A 23,241-nucleotide genomic window follows, 5' to 3' on the forward strand; every position below is an offset into this window, starting at 1 on the left:
ACTTCATTAGTCAGGTGTGTTTTCCTGTGTTTATTGGCCATTTGTATGTCTTATTTGGAGAAATGTCTATTAAGATCTTTTGCCTATTTTAAATTAGATTTTTTAAGTTAAATTGTAATAGCTTTATGTATTCTAGATACAAGTCCCTTATCAGATACATGATTTGCAAATATTTTTTTCCCAGCCTGAGAGTTGTCTTTTCACTTTCTTGATAGTGTCCTTTGAAACACCTAAGTTTTTAATTTTGATGAAATTCAGCCTTGTGTTTGGTTGCTTCTGCTTTTGGTGTCCTAAGAATCCATTGCCACATCTGAGATCACAGAGATTCCTCATTTTCTTGTGAGTGTTTTATAGTTTTTGCTCTTACATTTAGGTCTTTGATCGGTTTTGGGGTTAGTTTTTGTGTATGGTGTGAGGTAAGGATCCATCCAACACCATTTGTTGAAGACTCTCCCCTCCCCATTCATTGAATGGTCTTGTCACCCTTGTCAAAAATCAGTTGGCCATATAAGCCAAATAGGTTTATTTCTAGACTGTTGGATTTATTCCAATGAACTATATGTCTGTCTTTATGCCTCTACCACACAGTCTTGATTACTTTGTCCTTCTCTGAACTTTTGAAATCGGGCACTATGTGTTCTCTTTGTTACTCTTTTTCAGTATTGTTTTGATTGTACAGAGACACTTTCAATTCCACGTGAATTTTAGAATCAATCAGCTTGTCAGTTTGAGATCTTCTCTGATTTCTTTTGACACTATTTTGTAGTTTTCAGAGTATAAGTTTTGTACTTCTTTGTTAAATTTACTCCTAAGTATTTTGTTCTTTTTGATGCTATTATAAATGGATCTTTTTCTTTATTATTCATTGCAAGTGTATACAAACACAATTAATTTTTGTATATTAATCTTGTATCTGTACCTTACTGAACTCTTTTTATTAGTTCTAATAGTTTTTTTTTTAGTGGATTCATTAAGATTTTTCTATATGTAAGATCATGTAATCTGCAAAAAGAGATAGTTTTCCTTCATTCTTTCCAGTCTTGATGACTTTTATTTCTTTTTCTAACTTAATTGTTCCATCCAGAATCTACAGTATAATGTTGAATAGAAGTAGCAAAAGTGGACATCTTTGTTTTGTTCCTGATCTTAAGTGTTTCACCATTAAGTATGTTGCTAGCTCTGAGCTTTCTCCTATATGCCTTTAATTAAGCAAGCTCCCTTCTATCCCTACTTCATTTTGTTTTTGTCATGAAAGGATGTTGGATTTTTCAGATGCTTTTGTGTATCTGTTGAGATGATCATGTAGTTTCTCTTTTCTATTGGTATTAATTGATTGTCAGATGTTAAAGTACTTTTGCATTTGTGGAATAAACCCAACTTAGTCATGGTATGTAATTTTATACACACACACACACACACACACACATACATGCACAGTTATATTTAGTTTGCTAGTATTTTGTTAAGTTCTGCATCTGTGTTCGTGAGAGATGTTGGTCTGTAGTTTTTTGTAATGTCTTTGTCTGCTTTTGGAAAGGATAATATTGGGCTCATAGAATGATTTGGGAAGTGTTTCCTCCAGTTTATTTTTGAAAAAGTTTGTGAAGAACTGTTTGTGAAGAATAATTCTTTAGCTGTTTTGTAGAATTTATCAGTGAAACTAAGTCCTAGGCTTGTGGGTATTTTTCTTATGGGTATTTTTTGACTACTAATTCATCTAATTTATCTGTTTACTTTTAAGGGTTTTTCTGATTGATTGTTCTTGAATCACTTTTTGGTACTTAATGTCTTTTTGGGAATTTGTCCATCTCATCTAAGTTATTTAAGTAATTGGCATACAGTTATTCTTGGTATTCTTGTATAATCCTTTTTATTTCTGTAAGGTTGGTAATGATGTCCTCTTTCATTTCAGATTCTAGTAATTTGAGTCTTCTCTTTTTTTCTTGGTCAGTCTACCTTAAGGCTTGTTCAATTTTGTTGACCTTTTCAAAAGTCAAGTCACATCAGCTTTTGGTTTCATTGATTTTTTTTCCCTGTTGTTTTTGTATTCTTTATTTCATTAGTTCCTGCTCTATTTTTTATTATTTCCTTCCTTCTGTTTGCTTTATTTTAGATTTAATTTGCTTTTTCCGTTGTCTTAAGATGGAAGGTTAGGTTATTGATTTAAGATATTTTTGATGTCGGCATTTACAGCTAAAAATTTCTCTCTGGGGTGCCTATGTGGCTCAGGTCAGTTAAGTGTATGACTCTGGATTTTGGCTCAGGTCAAGATCTTGGAGTTAAGGAGATCAAGCCCAGAGTTGGGCTCTGCACTCAGAGGGTGGAGCCTGCTTGGGATTCTCTCTCTCCCTCTTTCTCCACCCCTCCCCTGCTCACGTGAGCTTGTGCACATGTGTGTACTCTCTTTCTGTCCAATAAATAAATTCTAAAATTAAAAAATTCTAAGCATTGCTTTACATGTATCCCTTAAATTTGGTTATGTTGTATCTTCATTCATCTCGGGCTTTTTCCTGCTTTCCCTTTCGATTTCTTCTTTGACCCACTGGTTGTTTAGGAGTGTATTATTTAATTTCTAGGTATTTGTGAATTTTCCAATTTCCTGCTATAATTTCTAGTTTTATGTCATTGTGGTCAGAAAACATACTTTGCATTACTTCTGTCTTCTGTTGAGGTTTGTTTCATGGCCTAGCCATATGATTTATCTTGGAGAACATTACATGTTCACTTGAGAAGAATGTATATTTTGCTGCTGTTTAGTGGAGTGTTTTATGGATATTTGTTAGGTCAAGTTTATCAAGTGTTCTCTTTCCTTGTTGCTCTTCTGCTTAATTGTTTTATGAAGATATCATTGCAAATAGAGTATTGACATCTCCAACTGTTACTGTTGAATTGTCTCTTTCTCCCTTCATTTCTGTCAGTTTACTTCATCTGTTTAGGTGTTCTCTTATTACTCTAAGTGCACGTATGTTTATACTTGTTATATGTTCCTGATGGATTGACCCATTTAGCCCTATAAAATTTCCCCCTTTGTCTTCAATAACATTTGTTTTTAAAGTTTATTTTGTCTGGTATTATTAGTACAGCCACTCCAGCTTTCTTGTGGTGGTTGTTTGCATATCTTTTTCCATCTTTTTTACTTTAATCTCCCTGTATCTTTCAGTCTTTGTGACCTATGTCACCTGTAGACAGCATGTAGTTTGGATCTTAGTGTTTTTTTTTTGTTTTTTCTTTAATTCACTGTGACAAAATCTGTCTTTTGAATGGATTGTGTAATCCATTTGCATTTGATGTTATTAATATGGTTGAATTTGTCTTTCAGTTTGCTTGTTTTTGTGTGTGTCATGTCTTTTTTCTTCCTTTGTTACTCTCTTTTTCATTAAGCGAATATAATATGGCACTTTATTTTTTTACTTATTAAAAAAAATTTTTTTTTATTGTTTAATTATTTTCGACAAAGAGACAGAGCATGTGTGGGGAAGGGGCAGAGAGAGAGGGAGACACAGAATCCAAAGCAGGCTCCAGGCTCTGAGCTGTTCAGACTCCCAAATTGGGAGATCATGACCTGAGCCGAAGTCAGATGCTTAACCAACTTAGCCACACAGCCATCCCTATAGCACTTTAATTTTGTTAATAATTTTTTCACTTATATTATTTTGAGTTATTTCCATAGTACTTGCTCTGGGCCTTATCATATACATATTGATCATTATCAGTTTAAGATTTATAGTAACTTAATCCCAGTGAATTATAGAAATGTTCTCTCTTTATAGCTTACTTTTTGTGATGTTATATATATTATCCATCTGTGTTACAAATCCAATAATACGTTATTATAATTATTACTTTATGTAATGTCTCGTAAAGAAATTGAGAGAAGATGAGCAAGCATATATAACTTTTGCTATGTTAACTTTATCAGTAGTTCTCTGTTTGTTCTGGATGTTTGAGTTCCTTTCTGGCATCATTTTCTTAGCCCAGTCGAGTTTTGCTCCCACCTCCCTGCTTTGTGCTGTTAATGGCAAATATATTAAATATATTACATTTCTGTAATGTTATGGCCTTTAACAATAGGTTTTACACGTAGTGTTTTTAAAATTACTTTTCAAATCAGGTAAGACAAGCAATACGCACTTACACTGTCCTTTGTAATTACATAATTACCTTTGCTGGTGATCTCTTGCTTGTTTGTGTGCATCTTAATTGTGTAATTACTTTCTGCATCCAGTTGATTCAACCTGAAGATCTTCCTTTACTATTTCTTGCAGAGCAGGTCTGCTCAAAACAAATTCTCTGTGTTTGTGTATCCAGGAATATCTTTGTTTCATTTCTGAAAGGTAGTTTTGCTAGATAGAGTCTTGTTTGAGTTGTTTTCTTTGAATACTTTGAATATGTTTTCACCCTGCCTTCTAAGCTCCATTGTTCTGCTGAGAAGCAAGTTCTTATTCTTACTGCAGTTCCCTTTTAAGTGAGGAGTTATTTTTCCCTTGCTGCTTTCGGGATTTTGTCCTGTCTTTGGGTTTCAGGATTTTTTAGTACATAAGATGTCTATTTGTGGATCTGTGCAGTTAGTCTGCTTGGAGTTTGTTGAGCTTATTGCATGTGTAGATTCATGTTTTTGAGTAAATTGATTAAGTTTGCAGTCATTATTTCTTTGAATATTTTTTCTGTGGCACTTTTTCTCTCTCTCCTTCTCTCCCTCCTCCTCCTCCTCTCCCCTGTCCTCCCCGTTCCTTCCCTCACCGATACTTGGATGTCCCACATTTCTCAGACACTGTTCATTTTCCTTTGTTCTTTTTCTTGTCTCTTTTTAAGTTACATCGTCTCTATTGATCTATCTTTAATTTTACTATTCCTTCCCTTTTTTGAGTCCCTCTAGTGAATTTTTCATTTCAGTTGTACTTCTCACTTCCACAATTTCCTCTTGGTAGTTTTTTTTAACCATTTGTAACTCTTCATTGATATTCTCTATTTGATGTGACATTGTCATTATATCTTCTTGTTTCTTTAATCATGGTGTCCTTTAGTTCTTTAAACATATTTATAAATGGCTACTTTGAAGTCTTTTTAAATCTGCTCTCCCAGTTTCACTTGCCTGCTTTTTTTTTTTTTTTTTAGTGAAGGGTCATATTCCTCTGTTTTATTTTTGGCATGTCTTAGATTTTTTGTTGGAAGCTGGATTGTAGCAACTCTTAGTACTGCCCACCCCCATCCCCCCACCCCTGGTTTATTGTTGTTTGCTTGCTTATTTAGTGACTGGCTGGATTATTTTGGTGAACTTCCCTTAACTCGCCATGAAGCATGTTGCTCACTGTCGCCATGAAGTATGTTGCTCCTCAGTGGATGCAAAATTCGGTATGATTACAGTGACCCTGGAGGACAGTGGTTTGGGCAGAGATCTTTAATGTCCTGTCCCTAACCACACCCAGTTGTTAAACTCCACTAATTGTCCACTGATTGCTCTATTGTTTTCAAAGCCCTGAAATGTATATTGCTCTACAAAGTGATCCAATCAGATTTTTTTTTTAAAGGACTAGATCAACAGGCCTGCGCTTTAAGATTTATGACTCTGTGGGGCTACTCCCAGCTGGCCTCATCCCTCCCTTCTTTCAGTCAGCCTAGTGAGCATAGTTTTGCCTATTTCTCCATTGTATCTATTAGTCCCCTCCCAACTTCATTTTGCAGCCGCCTCCACTGATTTTAAGAGCACCCATACGCTGAAGTTTTTCCACACTTTGCAAATGAATTCAGTTCCTTGGGAAGAGATTTGGAATTCTGTTATATGCTGTGCTCTCTCTAGCCAACATCTCTTTGTCATGGCTCCTGAACATAGGGTTGGGATAGTGGCACATTTCTTTCTGAGTGGCATCCTTGCTCTGAGAGCTAAATGCTTGGTGGCAGGGCAGCAGCAATGGCCTCAGGCTTTCTTGACTTGCCTCTGCTGGCTTGGAAGTTCTGATGTAGGCACTACAAAGGAGCCAAGTCAAAGGTGACTGGACTGCAGTGTTTTCACTGTGCCCTGTCCAAGGTAGAGCCAAGGTCTCAAGAGTTGGGTTTGGGTAGAAGAGAGTTCCCTACCTGTCAGTCACACTTGCCTGAAACTTAGCCTCAGCAGCAGGTAACTGGGGGTGGAATAAGAAATGCTGACCTCTTGCCCCTTCCTAGGGAGATAAGCTCAAACTAGGAGGTGTGAAAAGGGAACCCTGTTCTTGGCTGCGCCAATCTGCACTGTGTATGTGTCAAGGGAAGTGATAGGAAATTGGGAGAGAGGGTTGGGTCTTGGTTCAAATAGCACAGGCTCTCACTCTTCTTACCAACTCTTAATTTTCTTGAGTATTTATTTATTTGCTATATGTTCATAGAGCCATTTCCAGGAACTGTACATATTATTTGTTTTGTTTTCATACTTTTCACTGGTTTCACTAGGGACTAGGCCAATGGAGCTCTTCATGCTTTCTTTCCTACTGGGAGTGAAACTCTGAACCGTACACTTTTAAATGGAGATTACCATTTTTTTGGTATTTGAGAAGAATTTTCAAATGTCTTGAAAAGCTTAGAGACTTTTTCCAAAGGGAAGAGGCTGTTAGGGAAGGAACATTAAGTCCGTGGTAGAACACGAACTCTCTGAGGTTAACATGTTTTCATAACAGTTTTGAGTTTCATACATAACCCTTTTTTGATTAGAATTTTTCTGATTTTTAACTACAGTTGTGGCATGATTTTAAAAACCCATTCAGAAGTGTATCATTTAAGAACGTTGATTCCCTTTTGTTTTTCTGTAATTATAAGCTTGGTGTCTAAGAGTATAATTAATGTTTGGTTTTTGTTTTTGTTAGAGGCAGCAATGAACCAGGAAAAAAGAAACAGCATATCTGTCATATTGAAGGATGTGGAAAAGTTTATGGCAAAACATCTCACCTACGAGCACATCTTCGCTGGCATACTGGAGAAAGACCTTTTGTATGCAACTGGATGTTTTGTGGCAAAAGATTCACAAGGAGTGATGAACTCCAGAGACATAGAAGAACCCATACAGGTTAGTTGGTTTATTGCAGGGTTTGTATGTTTTTAATGCTTAGATGAAAATTGGAAATATGCAAATGAAAGACAATTCACTTTACTGATTTTATGAAAGTTCTTTAAGATCAAAATTCGTGGGACGCTTGAGTGGCTCAGTCGGTTAAGCGTCTGACTTCAGCTCAGGTCATGATCTCACAGTCTGTGAGTTTGAGCCCCACGTCGGGCTCTGTGCTGACAGCTCAGAGCCTGGAGCCTGCTTCGGATTCTGTGTCTCCCTCTCTCTCTGACCCTCCCCCGTACATGCTCTGTCTCTCTCTGTCTCAAAAATAAACGTTAAAAAAAAAAAAAATCAAAATCGTTACCTCATTTCCAGGATACATTTTATTCCACTTTTTGTGAGGCTTATTAGAGTAATTACATAACAAGGAATATATTCCGTTTACTTAACCTGTTGTATTCTTAGCATGTTGAATTCACATATATTATTTTTCGTCAGTATTTACATAGGTGAAGAGAGTTGAATTCTGATCTTACTGGTGACCTTTATTAGTTTTTGGTTTTTTTACAATTTAGAAAATTGACTAAAGTATCAAGAATAATATAACAAATATACGCCTCTCAGAATTGACAGCTGTTATATTTGTTTTTTTTTAATAAAACAAATCCTACAAAGTTGACATCGTCTTTGTCCTCTCAAAGACAACAGCCCCCATGCATTTAAAATGTAGGTTTTTAGTACAGTTTTAATACTCTTACATATATTATTCATGCATGTGTATGTAAAATACCGTTTTGTGTGTTGTGAAATTTCACATAAATGATACAGTATCATAATTTCATTTATCATTATGTCTTGAGATCTATCCAAGTTCATATGTGTACATACAAATGTATGTATACATGTTTGCTATGCAGTATTTTGTTATATGACTGCCATACTGTTTATCCATTCCTTGTGCTGCTTAAATTATCATTAGTTTTTTTTTACTATCATGAACTTTGCTACTGTGAACATACAGTGAACATGTGTGCCAAATAGAATTTTTGGATCACAGAGAATTTAATGTGTTTTGCTAAATAAGTGCTAAAGAATCTCCAAAGTGGCTGGTAACCATTTCTATTTCACTAGCAGTGACTGAGAGTTTCCACTTTGCTGTGTGTTCACCAGTACTGACTGGTGTTGACTTTTGAAAATTTTTGTCAGTTTGTGGCATCTGGCTGGCTTACTTGGTAGAGCATGTGACTCTTTATCTCAGGATTGTGAGTTCAAGCCCCATGTTGGCTGTGAAGCGTACTTTAAAAAATAAATAAATAAAAACATGCTTATTGCTTTAAAAAAAAGAAAATTTTTGTATATCTAAAATGGTTTCCTTATTTTATTTATTTATTTATTTTAATTTTGAGTGAGACAGAGAGAGAGAGAGAGCACGAGCAGGGGAGAGGTAGAGAGAGAGGGAGACACAGAATCCAAAGCAGGCTCCAGGCTCTGAGCTGTCAGCACAGAGCCTGACGCGGGGCTTGAACCCACGAACCGTGAGATCATGACCTGAGCCGATGTCGTACGCTTAACCAACCAAGCACCCAAGTGTCCCTGGTTTCCTTATTTTTTTAAGTAGCAGTTTTCCCGGTTATCCATGAGATTAAGCATCTTTTCTTGTTGATTGATCATTTATATTTCATTTTCTGTTGATTATTTATTTCCTTGCTCACTTTTCTTTTGGGTTATTTTTCTTTTTCTTACTGATTTATGTGTTGTAATTTCCCCCTATATTGCTAGTATTTGGACTTCTTGCTATTTTTTGTCACATGGAAGTTTTACATTTTTTAGTCAAATATGTTTTTTCTTTTGTCCTTTGCTTTTCTTATTTTTTTTAAACGTTTATTTATTTTGAGAGAGAGGGAGCGAGAAGGAGCATGCGCATAAGCGGAAGAGGGGTGGAAAGAGCAAATCCCAAGCAGGCTCCATGCTGCCAGCGCAGAGGTAGACATGGGGTTCAATCGCATGAACCGGGAGATAGATCATGACCTGAGCTGAAATCAAGAGTCGGACACTTAACCAACTGAGCCACCCAGGCACCCCTCCTTTTTTTACTTTTAATGAAATCCTCTCCTATCCCAAGATCATAAAGTTTTTAAAAATATTTTCTTCTAATGGTTTTAAAGTTTTTGTGTAAGTTTCATCTTCTTTTTCTAAGTTTTGCATAGAACAACCACCCTCTCTACTTAGAATGCCTGTATACATCTGGGTTTCAGTATTTAATTGTTGAATAAATTAGTAATTTGGATAAATTTTCAAATTAGAATAACCTTTAACTTGTACCAAGGTACATGTGGGACAAAAGAGGAAATAGAATTGGCATGTATTGATCAGCTATCATACATCACATGTTTGAAATAAATTGTCTCATTTGATTCTAACAGTAACACTGAGATAGAAATTAGCTCCATTGTATGGATTAGAAAATAGTGTCAGAGAAGAAAAAATAGTTAAATTTAAAAGTGATAAAGTTACTTAGTTTGATATGTACATAAATTAGTAGGCAGAGTGTTAGTAATACTGGCTGAGTCCCTGAGTTAGCATAGTTTGAAAAAAGTTTTAAAAGGTTTCCATATGGTATTGCATTAGGATTTTTTTTTTAATTTTTTAAAACATTTTTTAATGTTTATTTCTGTGAGAGTGAGAGACAGGATGTGAGCAGGGGAGGGGTAAGAGAGAGGGGGAGACACAATCTGAGCCCAATGTAGGGCTCAAACCCACAAACAGTGAGGTCATGACCTGAGCCAAAGTCAGACACTTAACCGGCTGAGCCACCCAGGCGCTCCTGCATTAGGACTTTTAATAGTGCCACCTCACCATTGATATTGGCAAATATGGTGTGATTAATCCCATAACAGTGTTGATGTCTGTTTTAAAAAAGTGCTCTGCCATTGATGTCAGTATGACAGGATGCAATGTTTCCGCTGTGGATTAGCAGTGGGACAAGTTAGAGAAGCCAAGAAAAATTGCTGCTTTCTTTGAATTTGGAACTGCACATTGTGATTTCATCATTTTATTTGAGAAATAATGAGTCTCTAAAGTCTTGTCTCACATACCCACATTCATACAGATATACAAAACAAATTTATTCAAGGACTTAAATACACATAAACTTCAAAACCAAATTACTAATGATTTGGAGGCATATTTTCTTTCTTTTTTTTTTTTTTAACTATTAATACCATTGTAACCTACTAGCCTGAATAATCAGAATTGAATGTATTTTAAGCTTACTTTCAGTGTTTCGAACATCTTCAATACATCATGCACAAAATTGTTGAACTATTTTTTTCTTAAGGGGCAACCACTACACTAAGTAGAAATTCAGTCCTTACTATGAATGAATATATGAGTTATTTTTATTTACTGCTGAAAATAGTGCCAGTTATTTTTGCTTTTTTGGGAATTTTTTTTTAAAGCTTATTCATTTATTATTATTTATGAGTGGGAGAGGGGCAGAGAGAGAGGGAGACCCAGAATCCGAAGCAAGCTCCAGGCTCTGAGCTGTCAGCACAGAGCATGACGCAGGGCTTGAACTCACAAACCGTGAGATCATTACCTGAGGTGAAGTCAGACGCTTAACCTGGGTGAGCCACCCAGGCACCCCTTTTTAATTTCCAAATGTCACATGTATATGGTATTTAAATATCAAGTCATAGGGTTACCATGGTGGCTCAGTTGGTAGAGCACTTGACTCTTGATCTCAGGGTCATGAGTTCAAGCCCCATGCCTGGCATAGAGCTTACTTCAAAAAATATTTAAAAAAAAATTAAATTGTAAAAGAGGTTACAATGTTAAGGGGATTATTTTTAAAATTATCTTTATTTGAAGGATAGTTGACACATTAGTTTCAGGTATACAACATAGTGATTTGACACTTGTATACATTATGAAATGCTTACCATAGTAAGTGGTTACCATCTGTCACTGTATAAGATTATGACTATATTCTCTGTGCTTTACTTTACATCCCTATGACTTTTTATTTTATAATTTTAAGTTTGTACCTTTTAATCCCCTTCATTTAAGCCCATCTCTCTATCTCATTCCCTTCGGGCAACTGCCAATTTGCTGTCTGGATTTATGAGTCTGTTTCTGTTTGGTTTTGCTTGTTCATTTGTTTCGTTTTTTAGATTCCACACATAAGTGAAATCATATGGTATTTTGTCTTTGATCAGACTTACTTCACTTAGCATAATACCGTCTAGTTTCATCCATCTTTTATAAATGACAGGATTTCTTTCTTATTTTATGGCTGAGTAATATTCTATTGTCAGTATATACCATATCCTCTTTGTTTATCAATGGTCACTTGGGTTGCTTTCAGATCTTGGCATAGGAGTGTGTATGTCTTTTCAAATTAGTGTTCTTTTTCTTCCCAGAAGTGCAATTACTGAATTGTATGGTATTTCTATTTTAATTTGTTAAGGAACCTTCATATTATTTTTTACAGTGCTTACACCAATTTATATTCCCACCAACAGTTCCCTTTTTCCTCCATTCTCATCAACAATTATTTTTTTTGTCTTTTTGATATTAGTCATTCTGACAGTTGTGAGGTGATAGCTCATTGGAGTTTTGATTTGCATTTCCTTGACAATTAGTGATGTTGAGCATCTTTTCATGTTATCTGTTGTCCATCTCTATGTCTTCTTTGGAAAAATGTCTTTTCTGGTTCTCTGCCCATTTATTAATCAGGTTTTTGTTTTTGTTTTTTTTTTTGGTGTTGAGTTGTAGGAGTTCCTTATATATTTTGGATGTTAACCCCCTTATCAGATACATCATTTACAAACATTTAAGGGGAATCTTTGCCACATCCCCTGTTCTAACCCCGAGAGAACTGTATTTAGTCTTGTTAACTATTCTTACATTTTTATTCTTCTTCTGATGGTTGTTGTATATCTAAATAATATGCTTATGTTGTTATTGATCTGTCAATATTAGGCACTGTCTCTTGACTTCTTACATTAAGAGTTAAGAAATTACCTCACTTTACATCATCTTTTGACATTCAGGTTTTTTTTAACTGAGGGTCGGCCTGACACTGTCTCTTGACCTTACTACCCTGTGTTAGAGATACTAGCATTCACCTCTTAACTTCTCTTACCTATTTCTCTTCTCTTTTTCTTCATGTTAAAATGTTTACTTTCTCTTAAATAAGCACTGTTTCCGTTTTTTTGTAGCTTAGTTCTTAAAGTAGAAAACCGATAAATAATAATGTTATGACTGTGATGTGATGAGTCTGATTATATATGTTTTCCTGTTTTTTTCTTCAAGTGTCTAAATTTCCTTTTTTTACCCTTGCATTGGCTAACTTTATCACCTCCTTTTGTTATTTAGCCTTTTCAAAGATAGCATTAATTCCGTCCAATTTATCCTTTCACTTGGAGGTTCCAGCTTTCTAATCAGTCGGATTCTTCTGTAAGGCTGCTGCACACTATAATCTTGAGACTTTTCTTCCCTGCTGTATTGGTTTTGATCCAGTGTTCTCAAGATCTCCTCTCTTCATTTTTCTTAGTTTACTTGATTGCCAGAAAACATTCTGAAATGCTTCCTACAGTAAAGCTCTAGGAAGTAAATTTGTCTGAAAATGTCTTTCTTCATTAAAAAAAAAAAAAAAGTTTTTGAGAGAGACCTCGCATGTGTGCACAAGCAGAGGAGGGATAGGGAGGAAGAGAATTTCAAACAGGTTGCACGCTCAGCTCAGAGCCTAACGTGGGCCATGATCCCACAACCAAGAGATCGTTATCTGAGCCAAAATCAAGAGTCAGATCCTCAACTGACTGAGCCATCCTGGACCCCTGTCTGAAAATGTCTTTATATTGCTTTCCCAGTTAATAGATGCCTTGGCTAATATAACAGAATTGTAGGTTGAAAATGATACTTAAAACATTAGTGGCACTGCTCTATCATTTTCTTGCATTTGTTTTATTAATATGAAGTCCATTGTTATTCTTCTCTTCCTTTTTTGTAGGTGACCTAATTTCCCCTGTCAGCTTTTAAAAGCTTGTTTTCTTATTTACTTATAATTTTTACCTTGAAATAGTTTTACAGAAGAAGTTGTGAAGATAGCATAGAGAGTTCTTACATCCCTTTCACCCAGCTTCCTCTAATGCTAACCTCTTCCATATTCCTGTAATTTATGAAAACTAAGAAGTTGATATTGGTATAATACTAGTAATTAAATTACAGACTTTTCCACAAATGATACCTTTTCTGTTCCAGGATTCAATCCGTAACACCACATTCTATTTATTTGTTGTGGCTGTTGAGTCTCCTGTAATCTGAAATTTCCTTACTCTTTTTTTTATTTATGTACTTTTTTTTTTTTTTTGGCTCACCTTGACACTTTTGAAAGTTAGGTATTTTGTAGAATATCCCTCAATTTGTGTTTGTCTGGTATTTTCTCATGATTAGAGTGAAGTTACGAAATGTTGTTGGGAAGAATATCACAGGTATCATTGCCCTTCTTCATCGCATTGCATCAGGAAGTACACGATGTCCGTGTATCTTATTGTTGGTGAATTGGTTAAGATATTGTGTGCCAGGTAGCTCCACTGTGAAGTTGTTTCTTCTTTCCATACACTGTTTATTGGAAGCAAGTTACTAAGTCCGGTCTACACTAAAGGGGCGGTGAAGTAAACTCTACCTCTTTGAGGGAAGAGTGACAAAGAATTTTTGGATGTACTGTAAAACAACCACTGTAATTAGTAAATATTTCTCGAGAGGGGGTAGGGCAGGGGGAAGTCGTATTCTTCAAGGCTATGCAATTATCCTGTTTCTCTGTAAAGAAAATCCTGTTTCCCTTTTAGTATTCCTCATTGTTTCTTGCCTGCAGCAATTACTTTATTGTGTTAAAGGCCATTTTTTATTTCCCTTTTTTGCTTCTCCAGTTTTTAGTTTTGATTCTTATACAAGGAAGATATATACCTTCTTCCCCAATTATTTGTTTATTTGTAATCCAGCATGGACTCATGAGTATTTATTTTATTTTGTGGGTTATAATCCAATATTGTCATTATTTTCTGGCTCACATTGTTCCTTCCATCTTTGGCCAGTTGGAAGTTGTTTTAGATTGCTGCCTCTATCCTTTTTGACATGCCCCCATTCTTTTGTTTTGTCTTTTTTTTTTTACTGTAAGAGCCTCTTTTAATCTTTGTTTTTTTAATTGCATAATTATGTATGTTTGCATAGTTTTTCATTTATTGTGCAAACCTGTTGGACTTTTCCACTCAGAGTTCACCTTCATCCCCTTTCTACCTTTTCTCTCATTTCCCCTTTTTATTCTCTATTCTTTTTGCAGTCTTACTTTGTCTAAGTGGGATGCCCCTACATTGATTTTTTTTTTTTTTAACATCTTACAGCTTTTTTTGGCTTTTTACCTTTTAATTTCCTGTGAGATTTCTTAAGTTTATACTCAGATATGTCTTCTGATTTTTTTTTTTCCAAGAGTGCTTTTCTACTGTTTTTTTTTTATAGCATACTCTTCTCATTGTATGGATGCAGGAGTTTGCTGAAAATCTGAGTTTTCCAGCTAAGTATTTTTTTTAATATTTATGTTTCCTCCAAGGTAATTTTTTTTTTTTTTTTGTCTGTACCTTGCTTTTTCCCATGTTATAGGCTTTCCTGAATTGTCCAGTGGTCCTTGGCCTTTATTCAAGTTGATGATGGTGATTGGTAACTATGTTGGAATGAAGGATTAAGGAAGTTTTATGAACTGGTGGCTTTCATTTTAGGCAACTCAGCAGGGATACTGTGTTATAATGCAAGATACCTAATTACCAAAATACTGTAATGTACTGTGGGCAACATTTCTTTTTTTTTTTTAATTTATTGTTTAATTTACATCCAAGTTAGTTAGCATATGGTGCAACAATGAATTTAGGATGCCCTTTTTACCCATTTAGACCATTTGCCCCCTCCTACAACCCCTCCAGCAACCCTCTGTTTGTTCTCTATATTTAAGAGTCATTTATGTTTTGTGGGGGCACATTTCTGTAGATAAAAATCATCAAATGTTTTGACCCAATTTTTTGATAGTAGGATTAATGATCCATGTACAGACTTTAATTTACTCTTTTATGTTCCATGTTTCCCTCTCACCGTTTTGAGTCCAATATTTCTACACAATTCTATAGAAGACAGATTGGCTCTCTTCTAGATATATCTTCTTCCTTAATAATCTGTATTCTAGTCTGCAGAAATTTGATAAAATCAAAACTTATATAGCACTGCATAACACAAGTGAGTTTCACAGGAATTTTTCCTCCTTTGTCTCCTAGCAATGACCCTGTGGACACTGAATAGCTGTAATACATAGCAAACACCATATACATCCAGCCTGAGAACTGAGAAGAGAGGCCTCTCTACCCTGAGGCCAACTCTGTTTGTAGGTTGTGCTGCAGTAGTGGCAGCAGAGACCTGAAAACCTGAGAAAATACCTGCCATCTCTGGCCAAAGAAACCCAGAAATGGGGCCCTTGTTTCTATTAAATATGAGGAGGGTCACTATTATTTTACTCCGTTGCTATTTTAATCTGAAGGCCCTGACACTATTGTGTATGTGCAGAATGGTGTAGGATGCCTCAAGAATTCTGGCTTTCTGGCAGGAGGAACCAAGAAGGGATATCAGTTGGAAAGTATGAGGGAAATTTTGGAGAGATCTGTGAAAGGTGATTCCCTAATTTCATGTATGGAACAGAATAAATTCTGGGCTCACCCGTGAGCTGCACATGCACAGAATAGACCCAAAGAACCATAACAAACGCTTCAAGAAGTGAACTGTCTTATAAACCACTACCTGATTGCCAGAATGTGCTGAGCAGACCTAAACATAACAAAGTCTTTGAAAATTATTTAATATGGGAACCCGTAAAGAGGGAAAGATAGAACTAGTCTGAAATCAGATAGGTCAGTTGCCTACTAAAACAAAAACATAACATTCCCCAGAGGATTCTTTCACAGGATGCAAAGTTACCACAACATAATATCCAAAATGTCTGGGATACAACCCAAAATTATTCAACATACTGTGACTCAAGTAAAGTTGACTTTGTGACTTTGTGACTGTGTCAGGATGATCCACGTGTTGGAATTATCAGTGACTTTAAAGCAGCTATTATAACCATCATTCGTGGACTAAAGGTAGACATCTTTGAAATAAAAAAAGGCAGAACTAAATGGTAATTTTGGAACTGAAAAAATGCATTATGCAAAGTTAAAAATTCATTATATCATGCTCAACAGCAAATAGAGATAACAGAGAAGAGTCACTGAAGTTGAAGATAGTTCACTAGAAATTATACAGTGTAAAGAACAGAAAAGAAAAAAGATCAGGGGAAAAACATGAACTAGGTCTCAGGGACTTGTGGAACTTACAAACCTGGTTGTCATTATTGGAGTTCCAGAAGGAGAGGAGGAAAAGTGTGATGTAGAAAAATCTTTGACAAAATAATGAACTGAGACTTCAGCCATTATTAGGTGTAAATTATAGATTTAAGATGCTCGTTGAATTCCAAACAGGAATTGACAAGAAATCATGCCCAGATACATGATAATCAATTTGCTAAAAATCAAAGGTAAAGAAAAAATCTGGAAAGGAGTCTGAAAAAATGACACATTATGTATAGAAGAACAGAAATTTGAACGATGAATGATTTCTCTTCAGAGAATATGGAGGCCAGAAAAAGAAAAGAATTGCCAACTCAGCATTTTATATCCAGTGAAAGTATCCTCAATAAGAAAGGCAAAACAAAGGGATTTTCAGATGAAGAAAATCTACGAATTTGTTGTCATGTTTTGTGACATTTTATGATCTTTATCTGCTAAATATTTATGATATTTATCTACTCAGAAAAAATGCTAAAAGTTTTTTTAGGCTGAAAGGAAATCATACCAGAGAAATTTAATTAAAAAAAAAAAAGAGCAAAATAAATGGTAAATACTTGGGTAAATATAGCAGACTATTATTCCTCTGCTTAAATTTTTTAAAAATGTTTGTTTAAAATAAAAATCTTAATACAGGTATATTTCATTGTATGTAAATGTAATATATGTGGTAAATACAGTGTAAAGTGGAGAGGGTAAAGAGTCTATATGGTTGAAACTTCTTTGTTTTACTGTGAAAATCTAGAACTTGGTATATGTGTTATGAAAAGTTAGATATGCATATTGTAATCCCTTTTATTGGCTACTAAAAATACAGAGATTTGGGGGGGGGGTAAGGAGAATAAATTAAAATAGAATGCTAAATAATATTCAAATAACCCAAAAGAAAGAAGAGAAGGGAAAAGCAAAAATGAAAAACAGGACAGAAATGGAAAACAGATACCAAAATGATAGACTTAAATATAATCAATAATTATGTATAATACAGACAAAATAGACTTCATAAAACAATGAAAATTACTGGATATGACAAGACATTTCCTAATGATGGAATGGCTCACTTTCCACGTAGGCATAACAATTCTAAATACAATAGGCACTTAACAACAGAGCTCTAAAATCTATGAAGCAAGACTGATGGAACTAAAAGGAAAAATAGACCAATCCACAATTAGTCGTGTAGAGTTGACACTCTTTTCTTAGTAATTGTTACAAGTAGACAGAAAAGTAGAAAGGATATAGAACATTATCAGTCAAATTGCACTAACTGACATTCATAGAACACTTTAGCCAATTGCAACAGAATATTTTATATATGAGTACATGGAGCATTCTTGAAGATAAATTATGTTCTTTGCCATGATATACACCTTAACAAATTAAAAGAATAGAAATCACACAAAGTATGTTCTCAGATCATAATAGAATTAAACTGTAAGTCAGTAACAAAAATATCTGGGAAACCTCCAAATTTTGGAAACTAACCAACACATTTCTGACTAACCCTGCGCGTCAAGAGGATATCTCAAGGGATACTACAAAATATTTTCAGTTGAATGAAAATACATATCAAAATTTGTGGGATGTAGGTAAAATAGTACTTGGAGGGAATTTATGGCATTGAATGCTTTTATTAGTAACAAAGAAAGGTTTTAAGTCAATAGTTCTTAAATAGAATGAGCTTGTACCTTAAAGAACTAGAAAACAAATGAATCAAACCCAAAACAGGAAGTTACGAAGCAATAAAGAGGACAAATAAAATTGAAAATAGAAAAATTAATAAAGAAGATCATTCAAACAAAAGCTAAGTTTTCTTTGAAAAGGTAGGATTGAAAAGTCTAGCCAGATGGGCCAAGAAAATTTATCAATGACAGGAATGGAAAAGGGAGATATTATTAGAGCTCCTACAGACAATATAATAGTAAAGGAATGCTATGAATAATTCTACACTCTGAATTAGATGACTAAGGTGAAGTGGATCAACTCCTTAAAAGACACAAATGATCAATACTTGCTCAAGAAGAAATAAATAATATGAATAGCACCATATGTATTAAAGAAATTGAATTTTAACTAAAAACTTTTGACAAAACCTTAGGCTCAGAAATAAAACCTTATTGGCAAATTCTATATTAAGCAATAAATGATACCAATTCTGCAGTCATTTTTAGAAAAATAAATGAGGGAACACTTAAGTATTTTATGAGGCCTTCATTAACTTGATACTAAAACCAGAGAAAGACATTACTAGTGAAGAAGAAAAAAACTTAACAGACCAGTATCCTCATAAATACAAATGTCAAAATCCTCAACAAAATATTAAACCAAGTCCAGTAATATATTAAAAAGACTAATATATCATGACTCAGTTGTGTTTATTCCAAGAATGAAGGCTGATTGAACATTCCAAAATCAGTCAATGTAATTTACCATATTAACAAGAGAAGGAAAAAAAATCATATGATTACTTAAATACATACACCAAAAGCATTTGGGAAAATCTGCATTTGGTTTGATAAGAACTCTCAGCAAACTTAAGAATTAAAGGTTATATCCTTAACCAGGTAAGGGGTATTTGTTAAAAACTTATGGTTAAGCTTTTACTTAATGATGGAGGACCTAATACCCATAGGATAAGGAACAAGGCAGAGATGTCGGCTTTTTCTTTTCTTTTCTTTTTTTTTTTTAATAAATCTTCTTCACCATCGTACTGGAAGTCCTACCCAGTACACTAAAGCAGGAAAAGACATATAGATTGTAATGAAAGAATTAAGTGTCTTTATTTGCAGACACCCTGGTTGTCTATTTAGAAAAACCCTGGTATCTATTAAAAAAGGCTGTTCATACAAATAAATGAGTTTTTAATACAACACCAAAAGTACAATCCATAAAAGAACTGATAAATTGGACTTGATAAAGACAAAAACTTTTGCTCTGTTAAACATTTTGTTAAGAAAATGAAAACACGAGACACACACTGAGAAAATATTTGGAAAAAAAATCATACCTGACATGTACTTTCATCTAGAATATATAAGGAATTCTCACAACTCAACAATTTGTAAATGGGGCACCTGGGTGGCGCAGTCGGTTGAGCGTCCGACTTCAGCCAGGTCACGATCTCGCGGTCCGTGAGTTCGAGCCCCGCATCAGGCTCTGGGCTGATGGCTCAGAGCCTGGAGCCTGTTTCCGATTCTGTGTCTCCCTCTCTCTCTGCCCCTCCCCCGTTCATGCTCTGTCTCTCTCTGTCCCAAAAATAAATAAACGTTGAAAAAAAAAAAAAAACAATTTGTAAACAAAAAACCCAGTTTTTAAAAATTGGCAAAGGATTTGGACATTTTACCAAAGAGGATATACATGTGAAAAGCACATGAAAATATTCCACATCACCTGTTATTTGAGGAATGCAAATTAAAATTGCAACAAAATACCAGCACACTTCTGTTAACATGGCTAAAATTAAAGACAAGGACACCAAAATCCTGACAATTAGAAGCATTGGCAAGAATGCCTAGCCATTGGAAATGCAAAATGGTACAGCATCTTTGAAAACATTTTGGAATTTTCCTATAAAGTTAAACATATATTTAGCAAATACGACCTAGCAATCAACTCTTGAGTATTCACCCCAAAGAAATAAAAACTATGTTCACACAAAGAGCTATGTATATATGTATAGCAGATTTTATTTATAATCACCTTAAATTGGAAATAATCCAAATATTCAACTGGTAAATGGATAAAAAATTGTGTTATATTGTTGGAAGAGGTAATTGAGAGGACTTGACTGCTGGTTGACCTGCAAGCTGAACCTCTGTAATCAGAGGCTTCTCACCTCCCTCCCATGTCCTTGTAATATACATTGTGCCCACTCTTCCCACACTGGGAGCTATTCTAAGGATGTAGCCTTGAGAGAAAGCGGTGTTGAAACCATCTGGACAGTGTATGTCACTGAACCCAGTTAAGACTTCTGTGTAAACTTTTAAGATTTGGCAAGTAGGTACAGAGATCTATTCATCTGAAGGCTATCCAAAACAAGCCTCATAAGTAAGTTCCCTTTCTTGTAAGTTAAAACTTGCACCTACCAATGTGGAATGGTCTGCCTCTTTTGGTTTCTTCTTGCCCTTTATGTAAAGGGCCAATTTGTGAACCAACACATATCTATACTAGAGTACCACTCTTCAACACAGAGGAATGCATTATTAATATACACAACCACAGGGATAAAATTCAGATGCATTAAGTGAATGATCCTAGCATCAAAGCCTACCTATTATATGACTTCATTTATATGACATTATGGAAAAGTAAAAACTATAGAGACAGAGAACAGATTATTGTTTTCTAGGGTATAAGGGTGAAAAAGAGAATTTAACTACAGAAAGGCTTTGTGAAGGAATTTTTGGAAGTGATAGCAACTCTTCCATATGTTTACTTTGTTGATGACTAAATGATTTAATACATTTGTCAAAATTCACAGAGCTATGTACCAAGAATAATTTTACTGTATATAAATTAAAACAAAGTTTTTAAAGTGTGAGACAAAGTCTTATCTTTGAGAAATTAAATTGTAAAAAGGGAGATTTTTTTTTTAAGAATCCAAAGCCATTTTCATATGCTTCATACATATGCTTCAATATCATACACTTCTCTTAACTCTTCCAAGGATAATAGGATTTGAGCCAGAGGAACTTCTAAAAATGATTATGTGCAACCCTGTCATTTTATAAATAAGGACTAACCTGAAGTTTTAGGAGGTTGACTGATTTCTTTACTAAGGCCCAAACTTAGTTCCTTGAGCCAAGTTGAGAGATTCGTGATTAATAAGAATAAGCCATGGGAGTACTAAACAAATTGAGACAGGCAGTAAATGTAGTAACTAAAATTTCTGGGTCCTTTCAGTGTGCAGGAATTTTTCTAAATGCTTTTTTGCATTCATTTTCTAATTTAATCCTTTGAGCAATAACATAAAATAGGTATCTCTGTTATTCCTAGTTTTAAATGAAGAAACTAAGAATTGGATAAAGAAGTTGCCCAAAGTTCATGGCTAGTAGGTGAAGCAAAATAAAAAAATTTTTATCCTGATCTAGGATCCAATTCATGCAAAAAAAGAAAGTAGCATATGTCAAGACCTATAAACAGTTCAGTGTTTGGGAACCATAATATTTGTGACAATAGATTAAACAAAAAAGGTTGGCAGAGGCCAGTTACTGTAGGATGTTATATTATATACTATTTAATTTTTTTTTTCCACAGCCATAGGAAATAGGAAACCACTGAAAGTTTCCAGCAGTTAATCAGGTAGTCATCTTTTTGTTTTAGACCATTTGGTATTTGTATGGAGAATAAATTTACAGGGAGTAATATTGAGACCAATTATCAAAGACAATTGTTAAGATCCTAAGTAAAACAGAAGTTGTAACAATATATAGGGACCCATTCGAGGAAATGTTTGTGTAATAAAATTGACAGGACATGGTGATTATTAAATGTGAGAAAAGAGAAAATTGGTACCAATGATAACTGCTACCGAATGAAATGGAGAATACAGGAGAAGAATAAGTATACTGTAGAATTTTCTACCTCCCTTCACTTCTCTCAGTTTTGTTTCTTATGCTTCAGGGCTCTATTGTTATGTGCATGTATATGTATGATTGCTATATCTTCTTGATGGGAATGAGTCTTTTATCATAAAGTGTCCTTGTTTGTAGTTACTATTTTTATCATATTGGTCTGTTAAAACAACTATTTCAGCTCTCGTTTGCATGTTATATCTTTTTTCCATCCTTTTACTTTTAGCCCATTCATGCTTGAGTTTAAAGTGAGCCTCTTTTAGACAGCATAATAGTTGGATCATGTTTTTCTTTAATTTATTCTGGCAACCTCTGCCTTTTAATTGGAGCATTAATACATTCATTTGATGGAATTACTGATGAGGGCTTCCACCGTTTCGGTATTTGTTTTCTGTATGGTTCTGTCTTTTTTGTTCCTGTATTCCTCTGTTACTGGCATTTGGTGTTAAATAGACCTTGTGTATTATTTTAATGTCATTTCTTTATAATAATGTTAATATATTATTTTCTTAGTGATTGCCTGCTTTGGGGATTACAGTTCACATATTACAATAATCTAGGTGTACAAATCTACTAGCAATAAATTCTTCAAGTTTTTATTAATTTGGGAATATCTGAATTTCTCCTCATTTTTGAAAAATAGTTTTGCTGTATATAGAATTCTTGGTTGACAGGACTTTCCTTGTATCATCTCAGTGCTTTCTGGCCTCTATGAGATCTGATTTAAAAAAAAAAAAATCAGCTGCTATTATTTGACAATCCTTTGTAGGTAATGCATCACTTCTCTTGCTACTTTGTAGATTCTCTTTGTTTTTGACTTTAAGCAGTTTGTGATGTGTCTAACTGGTAATCTCTTTCCACTTAATCTATTTGGAGCTTATTGAGTTTCTTAGATGTGTACATTAATGTTTTTCATCAGATGTGGGAAGTTTTCAGTTATCCTTTCTGCATGTATTCTCTCTTTATATATCTTGGAACAATAAATCTCTCACTCTTTGTGTGTATGTTGGAGTGCCCTTCAATACTCACCCAGACAGTTGACGACTCTTAGCCTTCACTTTCTGCTTATGCAGAGCCTCAAAAGTTAAGCACACATGAGAGTTTGGGCCTTCTCAGGCTTTTCTTGAGCAGGCTCACAGCTTTCATTTCCATTTTCATTTCATTTCATTTTTTATTTTAGAGAGAGAGAGTGTGTAAGCTGGGGAGGGCAGCAGAAGAAGAGAGAATC

At 34.7% G+C, this 23,241-nt stretch overlaps 1 protein-coding gene across 3 annotated transcripts in view; it reads left to right on the plus strand.

Annotated features, from left to right (window-relative positions):
* SP4 (Sp4 transcription factor) overlaps positions 1 to 23,241 on the plus strand; it is an 82,533-nt gene that overhangs the window by 48,772 nt on the left and 10,520 nt on the right. For 2 of the 3 annotated variants that reach the window (XM_045495048.1, XM_045495049.1), the window contains exon 5: positions 6,834 to 7,033. In XM_045495048.1, the coding sequence (XP_045351004.1) occupies positions 6,834 to 7,033 (200 nt within the window). Of the gene's footprint in view, positions 1 to 6,833; positions 7,034 to 14,674; positions 14,873 to 23,241 lie in introns of those variants that run through there. The other variant, XM_045495050.1, reaches the window with a different exon arrangement.

Source organism: Leopardus geoffroyi, chromosome A2, assembly GCF_018350155.1.
Source record: "Leopardus geoffroyi isolate Oge1 chromosome A2, O.geoffroyi_Oge1_pat1.0, whole genome shotgun sequence".
NCBI classification, from domain to species: domain Eukaryota; kingdom Metazoa; phylum Chordata; class Mammalia; order Carnivora; family Felidae; genus Leopardus; species Leopardus geoffroyi.